General features: G+C 36.6%; 1 protein-coding gene across 1 annotated transcript; it reads right to left on the bottom strand.

Moving 5' to 3' along the window:
- Positions 1 to 7,252: 7,252 nt before the first annotated feature.
- Positions 7,253 to 9,351, bottom strand: LOC130936014 (violaxanthin de-epoxidase, chloroplastic). The gene is made up of 5 exons (XM_057865980.1): positions 8,935 to 9,351; positions 8,700 to 8,854; positions 8,520 to 8,616; positions 8,049 to 8,440; positions 7,253 to 7,933 (listed from the first exon to the last, which is right to left on the bottom strand). Exons 1-5 carry the CDS (start codon positions 9,196 to 9,198, stop codon positions 7,432 to 7,434), a joined length of 1,410 nt encoding a protein of 469 aa, XP_057721963.1. The 5' UTR covers positions 9,199 to 9,351; the 3' UTR covers positions 7,253 to 7,431.
- Between the last annotated feature and the right edge of the window lie 591 nt (positions 9,352 to 9,942).

Raw genomic sequence — 9,942 nt, 5'->3', positions numbered from 1 at the left:
GCTAGTTGCTGAGTTAGAAAATCTAATTGTTGATTGAATTCATTAGCCTGATCCACTGGACTGAGTTCTGCAGTTACTGTTTTAGCTTCTTCTTTCATAGAGGATCCACTGCTTAGGTACAGATGCTGATTTCTGGCAACTGTATCAATAAGCTCTTGAGCTTCTTCAATTATTTTTCTCATGTGTATAGATCCACCAGCTGAGTGGTCTAGAGAAATCTGAGCTTTTTCTGTAAGCCCATAGTAGAAGATGTCTAATTGCACCCATTCTGAAAACATTTCAGAGGGGCATTTTCTTAGCATCTCTCTGTATCTCTCCCAAGCATCATAAAGGGATTCATTATCTCCTTGTTTGAAGCCTTGAATGTTTAGCCTTAGCTGTGTCATCCGTTTGGGAGGGAAATAGTGATTCAGGAATTTTTCTGACAGCTGTTTCCATGTTTTTATGCTGCTTTTAGGCTGGTTATTTAACCACCTCTTAGCTTGATATTTTACAGTAAATGGAAACAGTAATAATCTGTAGACATCCTGATCTACTTCCTTATCATGTACTGTATCAGCAATTTGCAGAAATTGTGCCAGAAACTCTGTAGGTTCTTCATGTGGAAGACCAGAATACTGGCAGTTTTGCTGTACCATGATAATGAGCTGAGGATTCAGCTCAAAGCTACTAACTCCAATGGAGGGTATACAGATACTACTCCCATATGAAGCAGTAGTGGGGTTGGCATATGACCCCAGAGTCCTCTTGGACTGTTCATTCATACTTACTTCCATAATGGAATACAAGCTGAGAATTTATATGTTGAGAATTATTTATTTTATAGTAATGGAATAACAAAAATGGGATATAGATATAAAAAAAAATATTTTGAAGATATTTTGTGAAAGAAAATTATTTATTATTTATTATTATTATTTTTTTTTAAATAAAAACGAAATAAATAAATGAAAGTGAAAATATTTTGAAATTGAAAATTGAATTTTTAATATAAAATTTTCGAAAAATGTAGTTCAAAATTAGTTAGAAAATAAAATTTTTTTTTTTGAATTTTGAATTTTATGATGAAAGAGAAAAACACACAAAAGACACAAGATTTAAAATTTTTAGATCTAATGTTCCTTGTTTTCGAAAATTTTTGGAGGGAAAACACCAAAGAACACCAAACTTAAAAATTTTAAGATCAAGACACAAGAAAAATCCAAGAACACCTTGAAGGTTCACAAGAACACCAAGAACAAAAGAAAGAACACCAAACTTAAAATTTTTAGAAAATCAAGATAAGTTTTCGAAAATTTAAAGAAAGATTAACAAGAAAACACCAAACTTAAAGTTTGGCACAAGATTAAATTAAGAAAAATTATTTTTGAAAAAGATTTTCAAAAGTACTGGTGCTCCCTTATCAAGAATATAAACCAATGCTTTAGCCAATTGGGAATAAATATGACACTTGATGCAGATATTCCAATTAGTGCTTTAAAAGGAACACAAGTGAAACAAGAAAAGACACAAAGCAAGAAAAACTCAAGATCAAACAAGAAAAATAAGCAAGAACAACTTGAAGATTAATGAAGAACAAAGATCACAAATCGAAAATTTTAAAGAAAAACATGAGATATGCAATTGACACCAAACTTAGAACAAGACACCAAAACTCACGAAAATTAGCAATTAATTAAAAGAAAAATAATAAATTTTGAAAAGAAATTTTTGAAAAGAAACTATCCTATCAATATTGATTTAATGACTCTATAAAAATAAGAACAAAAATAAAAATAAATTATTCCTAATCTAAGAAATAAAATAAGCCTTCAATTGTCCAAACTCAATAATCCCCGGCAACGGCGCCAAAAACTTGGTGCACGAATTTGTGATTCGCACAACTAACCAGCAAGTGCACTGGGTCGTCCAAGTAATACCTTACGTGAGTAAGGGTCGATCCCACGGAGATTATTGGCTTGAAGCAATCAATGTTTATTTTATTTGTCTTAGTCAGGATGTCAACAAAATTGTTTGGATTACTTGAACAATAGAGTTACTTGTTTATAAAGGACTGGGGAATATGTTACTTGTTGTGCAGTAATGGAGAATATGTTGGAGTTTTGGAGATGCTTTGTCCTTTGACTTCAACTCTTCCTTGAAATCCTCTTCTCACACGCAGATTCCTTCCATGGCAAGCTCTATGCAGGGTGTCACCGTTGTCAGTGGCTACTTCCCATCCTCTCAGTGAAAACGTTCCTATGCTCTGTCACAGCACGGCTAATCATCTGTCGGTTCTCAATCAGGTTGGAATAGAATCCATTGATTCTTTTGCGTCTGTCACTAACGCCCAGCCCTCAGGAGTTTGAAGCACGTCACAGTCATTCAATCCCAGAATCCTACTCGGAATACCACAGACAAGGTTTAGACTTTCCGGATTCTCATGAATGCCGCCATCAATCCGGCCTATACCACAAAGATTCTGTTGGGGAATCTAAGAGATATTCATTCAGTCTGATGTAGAACGGAGGTGGTTGTCAGGCACACGTTCATGGATTGAGGAAGGTGATGAGTGTCACGGATCATCACCTTCTTCACAATTAAGCACGAATAAACATCTTAGATAAGAACAAGCGTGTTTGAATGGAAAACAGAGGAATTGTATTAAATCATCGAGACGCTGCAGAGCTCCTCACCCCCAACAATGGAGTTTAGAGACTCATGCCGTCACAAAGTATGTAATTCAGATCTGAAAAATGTCATGAGGTACAAGAAATGTCTGTAAAAGTTGTTTAAATAGTAAACTAGTAACCTAGGTTTACAGAAATTGAGTAAACAGAGATAATTGGTGCAGAAATCCACTTCTGGGGCCCACTTGGGTGTGCTGGGGCTGAGACTAAAGCTATCCACGAGTAGAGGCCTTTCTTGGCGTTAAACTCCAGGTTATGACGTGTTTTGGGCGTTCAACTCCGGATCATGACGTTTTTCTGGCGTTTAACTCCAGACAGCAGCATGTACTTGGCGTTCAACGCCAAGTTATGTCGTCTATCCTTGCGCAAAGTATGTACTATTATATATTGCTGGAAAGCCCTGGATGTCTACTTTCCAACGCCGTTGAGAGCGCGCCAATTGGACTCCTGTAGCTCCAGAAAATCCATTTCGAGTGCAGGGAGGTCAGGATCCAACAGCATCAGCAGTCCTTTTTCAGCCTAAGTCAGATTTTTGCTCAGCTCCCTCAATTTCAGCCAGAAAATACCTGAAATTACAGAAAAATACACACACTCATAGTAAAGTCCAGAAATATGATTTTTGCTTAAAAACTAATAAAATTCTATTAAAAACTAATTAAAACATACTAAAATCTACATGAAATTACCCCCAAAAAGCGTATAAAATATCCGCTCATCAAACCTCATCTCATGCTTCTTGATGGTAGAAAATGCCTCGGAGAGATCGAACAAAAATGAGTCGACGTTGGTTTTAACAAGCATGTCGTCCACATATACCTCCATAAGTTTTTCTAAGTGGGAGGAAAACACTTTATTCATCAATCTCTGGTATGTGGCTCCGAAATTCTTTAACCCAAAAGGCATTACCACGTAGCAACAATTTGCTTTTGGGGTTACAAAAGAGATCTTTTCTTGGTCCGGCTTATGCATCAGAATTTGGTTATATCCCAAATAGGCATCCATGAAGGATAAGTATCGATAGCTGGAGGCTGAATCGACCAGGGCATCGATGCTGGGAAGGGGGTATGGATCCTTGGGACAAGCCTTATTGAGATCGGTGTAATCGACGCACATCTTTCATTTCCTGTTTTGTTTCTTTACCAAAACTACGTTGGCCAGCCACAGTGGATACTTTACCTCTCTTATGAATCCTGCTTCTAATAGGATTTGTACTTGTTCCTCCACGACCTGTGTCCTTTCGGGCCCAAGCTTCTAACGCTTTTGTTGGACAGGTCTAGAACCCGAGTAAACAGGGAGCTTGTGAGACATCAGGTTGGGATCTATGCCGGGCATGTCGAAGGCTTTCCAGGTGAAGAGGTGGAAATTTCTCCTTAAAAGGTCAATGAGTTGCTTTTTCAGACCGTCTTTCAAGTTAACCCCTATACTTGTTGTTTTTTTAGGGTGATTCCTGATTTGTACTTCTTCTACTTTGCCTCCATGTTGGGGGCGTAATTCTTCTCGAGTTCGGATACCACCAAGTTCAATAGTGTTGACCTTTTTTCCCCCAGGACTTCTTTTTAAATTAAGGCTTTCATTGTAGCACTTACGTGCTAGTTTCTGATCCCTTTTTATTGTAGCAATTCCCTCAGCAGTAGGAAACTTTATACACAAGTGGGGTTTAGAGACAACTGCTACCAGTCGATTCAAGCTTATCCAACCTACTAAGGCATTGTATTCCGAGGTAACGTCAACCACAATGTAATCAATGCTTAATGTCTCTGACTTTGCACCTTTTCCAAAAGTGGTGTATAGTGAGATGTACCCAAGAGATCGGATCGGCATGTTCCTTAATCCAAAAAGATTATTTGGGTATGCTTTTAGGTTATTTTCTTCTAGCCCGAGTTTGTCAAAAGCTGGCTTGAACAAGATATCTTCCGAGCTACCTTGGTCTATTAAGGTTCTGTGGAGATTTATATTGGTGAGGATCATTGTTATCACCATTGGATAATCATGACGAGGTGTTATACCCTTAAGCATATTCTTTAGTTAAGGATATGGCGCGCAGGTCGGAAAATCTGCTATCTTCTCCGACTTGGTACACTTCTTTAAGATGCCTTTTTCGTGATGACTTGGATATTTTTCCTCCAGCAAATCCCCCCGTTGATCATGTGTATGTGACGCTTGGGAGTTTGAGGTGGACGTTCTTGTCGTCCTCCTTCTTCATCTCTCTTTCTCTTGCTCGGATCGTCCGATCTATTTGCCAAATACCTGTCTAGTCGGCCTTCTCTGGCCAACTTTTCTCCGACATTCTTTAAATCATAACAATCGTTGGTAGAATGTCCATAGAATTTTTGGTACTCACAATATTCAATCCTACTTTCTGCCTTTTTGTGTTTAATCGGACAAGGAGGTGGAAGCTTCTCGGTTGGCATATCTCTCTGTAAACATCCACAAGAGAGACTCAGAGAGGAGTGTAGTTATGGTGTTTTCGGGGTTTCTTTAGGTTGTATTCTTCCTTATTCTTAGCTTCTTTATCTTTTTCCCGAGGTGGATAAGGCAGGTTGGGTCTCAGAAGTGGTTCTCTCAGTCGTGAATTCTCCTCGATGTTGATATACTTCTCTGACTGTTCTTGTACTTCGTACAGGGAGGCCGGGTGTCGCTTGGATATGGATTGAGAGAAGTGTCCTTCTTTAAGGCCATTAACAAATCCCATTATTACTGCTTCAGTGGGTAGTTTTGAATCTCCAAGCATGATTTGTTGAACCTTTCCATGTAATCTCGGCGAGTTTTCCCGACCTATTGCTTAACCCCTAACAAGATTAGGGGCTTGTTTTGCCTTATCCTGTTGAATAGAGAATCTAGTAAGAAACTCCCTTGCCAAGTCGTCAAAGCAAGTTACTAACTTGGAGGGTAAGTTATCAAACCACTTCGTCACAACTTTATTTAAGGTTGTCGGGAAGGCCTTGCAACGAGTAGAGTCGAAAGCGTCAGCTAGGTACATCCGACTTTTAAAATTGCTGAGGTGGTGTCTAGGATCAATTTTTTTCGTCGTAGAGATTTAGGTTGGGGGTTTTGAAATGACTTGGAACTTTAGCCCACATGATCTCTTCTATGAACAGATATTCTCCCTCTAGGAGGCTTTCTTCCCGATCTGTTCGGTTACTTCATTTTCGGAGATCGCCTTCTAATTTTAAGAACTTTTCTTCGAGCTCCCTTCGTCATTTTACCTCTCTTCCCAATTCTCGTTCCGCTTTCCGTTGTCACTCAATTTCCTACTCGAGCTACTCCAGTTGTCCGCCATGGCCATGGACCATTCCTATAATCTTAATAGGATGTGGGGTTTCTTCCTCTTCCGATGGATGTATCTCTGATTATATCCGCCTTGGCAGGGGGTTTCCGGACGTTCTTTCTCCGTGAGGAACATGCATTCATTGTGGTGAGAGTATGACGAGGGCATGGTCCTCCTGCTAGGGCTTAGGTTTAGATTCAGATGATGTATGACTGTCTTCATACTAATCGTCCGCCATTATTAAGGGTCGAATTCAAGGTCCCCGACAACAGCGCTAATGTTCCGAGGGTTACCTGAAACATTGATTTTGGGCCTGAATGTGAGGTCTAGACTCCTTCTGAGGCAGTGTCTGACTTGTTCTTACGCCGAGGTGCTGTCGTCCGAGTTCCTCGTGAGGAGGTGGGGCGTGGTACCTGCAAGAGACTTCGATGCTTAAGTTAGCAAGAGCTTTAGGCAGATTTTTAGTCGATTAGAACGTAAATTATACCTGAGGGGTGTTAGTGTATTTATAGTAGAGTTGATAACCACTTTTGTTGGAGTAGTTTCATCTTTATGATAGATAACCGTTCCCTCTATCTTGAAGTTTGTTGAAATCTATCTATCAGGAAAGATAGAAATACTGAGAGAGATTCGTGGAGGCAGTTACTTACTTGGACAAGTAGATGTAGGCTCCTTCGCGGTATTCAATCTCTTTAAAGAGGTCGAGTGTGAGTTGGAGGCTTCCTTTTTGGATTGGATATCTTATCCTTATTATTGGGTATGACTTTATTTGTTGGGTTGGAGTATGAATAAAAGACATACTTATTTTTATTGGCTAACGAAAATGCAATAAAAGTTTTTAATTTTTAGCATTTCAAAAATAATGTTTGCGTAAAGATTCCCGTGCACCCATATATAAAAATACTATTGTATTAAAAACATTTTAAATATTTTTATTCCACCCATTGTTAAATCATATTATCTCAATTTGTCATATAAATAAGAACTTAAATTAATAAAAAGAATAGAAAAAGTAAACCATTTCTTTTGGTTTATAAGTAGATTGAATATTAAATAATTAGAAAAAAATCAACACGTGATATAAATGAAAAATGAGAGTGTTTTGTTAATGATAAGATAAACTTATTTAGGATATATTTAACTTCCAGTAATTAATAAAGTTTTATTATTAACTATTTCACTCCTAGTCCGTACTTAGTACTCTGCCTTACATCTATTTTCCCTTGCCAAGAACATATTCTTTTGCTCTTTAGTAATTTCGTTGCATCTTTCTATCAATTAAAATATGACTAACATAGTTAAGGAGTATACAACCTCAATAGAACCAGAGAAAGAATCTTTTATCTGTAGTTTTGTACAATACACTAAATCTTTACACCTAATCGTGCCAAAATAACTTATGAATACAATGAATACTTAAATAGTTTAAAAGGTTGTCTAAATCCATGCAACATAGAAAAAAGAAGCAACAAAAAATTGGTTCACTTTTCAAATCTACCTTAGTTTTCGCAAAGGCAAAGCACCTCCAAAGAGCTTTTCTACTTCAGTAGCTTCCATTTTGAGTCCGTCAAGTATTTCCATCTCTTCTTTGGACAAGCCTTTTAAGAAATTTTGCTCATCCTCTTGAAGCACTTTGAACCCTTCAGCCAACCTCTGAAATAATGTCATTTCAGTTTTCCGTACCTTCTCTACTTCTCCTTCTAACTCCTCGACTTCTCTAGCAATAGTTTCTTCTCCTTCCTCCACCTTTTTCTCCAGTCTTTCCACCAGGGAAGGCTCTGGCCCACAAGTATTGTCTGTTTTGATAAACTTGCTAAAGTCCCTTCCTACTTTCTTTGCAGCTCTTTCGAGTTCAGGCACTATAGATTCTGGTAAAGCTTTACTTCTTGTGTACACAACAGCACCTCCATATCCATCCCATGCATCGTTTTTACCTCGATAGTATACAAAAACATAGTCTTCTGACCTATTTTCAATCTTTGATGACAAAATGTACCTGTATATCATTGCTAGTAAGTCTTAGAAAGGTCAAATATAACTTTAAAGAAGTTGTCATTGTCAATACATAGTTAGATAATATAATACTCAAAATATAACTTTAAAGAAATTACCAGTCATCTTGATAGTGAAGGTACTCATTATCATGATTATAGAGGATGCCAGGGTATTTGGGATCTTGCACAAATCTCTGCTGGGTTGACCTAGTAAGAAATCCAGCATCTGGAGTTTTTACTCTCCATGATAAATTCCCCACAAGTTTGTTGTCTTCTGTGTGAAATTCGTGTAATTGACAATCAAAAGTATCAAAACTTGGATTTAAACCACTACTGATGAACCACTTGCCAGTAAAATCTGCAATGTTAAAGTTTTGAACAAGGATATCAGGATTTGGAGCAGGAAATTCTCCCACATCTGATTTCATAGGCACACATTTCTTCCGTGACACAGCACACTCATTGAATTCATCAACTACACTATTCTCAAATAGGTCTCCGCATTTGATCTAAAAAGAAAAAAATAAAAGTTTTGAGAAGAATTAACTATAAGATGATGAATTTGGACTAGAGAGTAGGAGTACTAACTTGGCATTCTGTCTCATCAGGTCTATTGTTACAAGTTTGGAGGCAAGCAACATTGGCCGCACATGATGGATTTGAGAGACACCTAACTAGTTCTATCCTGTAATTATATTCACGAAATTAATAAGATAAATTCCAGGTTTATTCTACTGTATTATAGTTAATATATTTGGTATGGTATACCTGCATTCCTTCAATAAGCAAGTACAAGTTTTGAGAGCGTCAACAGCATCAACTGAAGGAACAATTACTAGAAACCAGGCCAAAATACTAGCCACTTCCAATGTGCGTAAATATCTACAGTTTCCCATGAATTCAAGTATTCTGTTCGTCAACATCTATTATTATTATCCAAATAAAAAAGTCAGAAGAATAGTACTATAAAAAAACAAGTGAATTAAAAAGGAGAGTTATATACCGATGGGCGATTAGTATGAGAGGAAGAATGATGATGGAGTTTGGCTTTGATAGTGAGAGATTGATCTCTAAAAGATACTAAGGAGTTGAAGCGTGTAGTTCGATTTGTGGTAGTAGAGAATAGTCTGAAAACAAGACCACTGGAGTGAAAACCTACTGTTCTGTGAAACCTTATTTGACCTAACTTCATTATCAATGGTACATTAGTTGTGATTGTGGATTCGTGACAAGATAATAACATTGAATTTGCAGTCAAGGTTGCCATTTGAGATAATTGTAATACGAAGAGAAAAACGAAGGAATATTAGCACAGAAAAGAAAGACGGATGAAGGAAGGATAAGTGGTGCAGGAGAAATAACAGAGAAAGCGTGGCATAACAAATTGATGGAGAATAAGATAAGACACAGATTCATCATCGACTTCGTGTGGACTGTAAACGAACTCGTAAGCTTGCAAGCTGTAATTGCCACAATAACATACATCCACCCTTCAACTAGTTTCTTTGGGTCTTTTTAGAAGGCCTTACAATCTCAATTGGACTAAAACCAATATTCTCTATAACAAAATAAAAACCTAAAATTCTCTTACAGAAAAAAAAAAAACACTTACATACTCCACCAGAAGTTTTAAATGTTGAGTATTCGATGAAAAAAAATGAGTATCCAGAATTCCAAATATAAAAAGATAGTTTAATTTAGAAACAGAATAAATTTATATCTCTTATCAAATTATAATAGGTATGTATATAGAGTACTTTTATAATTATAATATCTTTTATATGATTTAATTATAATATCTAAAAATTAAATCTACAAATAGAAAAAATTTTCAATTGTTATTTTGTTAAAAGACAAAAAAATAAAAAAAAATTATGTCTAAACTATAAAATAAAAATTAATAATATAAGAATTTAAAATAATTCAATATAATATTACTTAAAAGTAAAGATTAATCTTACTATCTGTCATCTTACAAAAAAAGCTATTAAAAAAAGTATTGGTAAAGATT

Source organism: Arachis stenosperma, chromosome 6 (assembly GCF_014773155.1).
Source record: "Arachis stenosperma cultivar V10309 chromosome 6, arast.V10309.gnm1.PFL2, whole genome shotgun sequence".
Classification (NCBI taxonomy): domain Eukaryota; kingdom Viridiplantae; phylum Streptophyta; class Magnoliopsida; order Fabales; family Fabaceae; genus Arachis; species Arachis stenosperma.
The sequence above is the reverse complement of the archived record's forward strand: the minus strand, read 5'-3'. Positions and strand labels throughout refer to the sequence as shown.

Excerpts from the sequence above, each read along its gene's own strand:
- LOC130936014 (XM_057865980.1), bottom strand. The coding sequence starts at position 9,198 with ATGGCAACCTTGACTGCAAATTCAATGTTATTATCTTGTCACGAATCC. Across the intron at positions 8,855-8,934 it reads CTCATACTAATCGCCCATCG|ATGTTGACGAACAGAATACT; the intron begins GTATATAACTCT and ends TAATAATAATAG. Across the intron at positions 8,441-8,519 it reads CTGATGAGACAGAATGCCAA|ATCAAATGCGGAGACCTATT; the intron begins GTTAGTACTCCT and ends TTTTCTTTTTAG.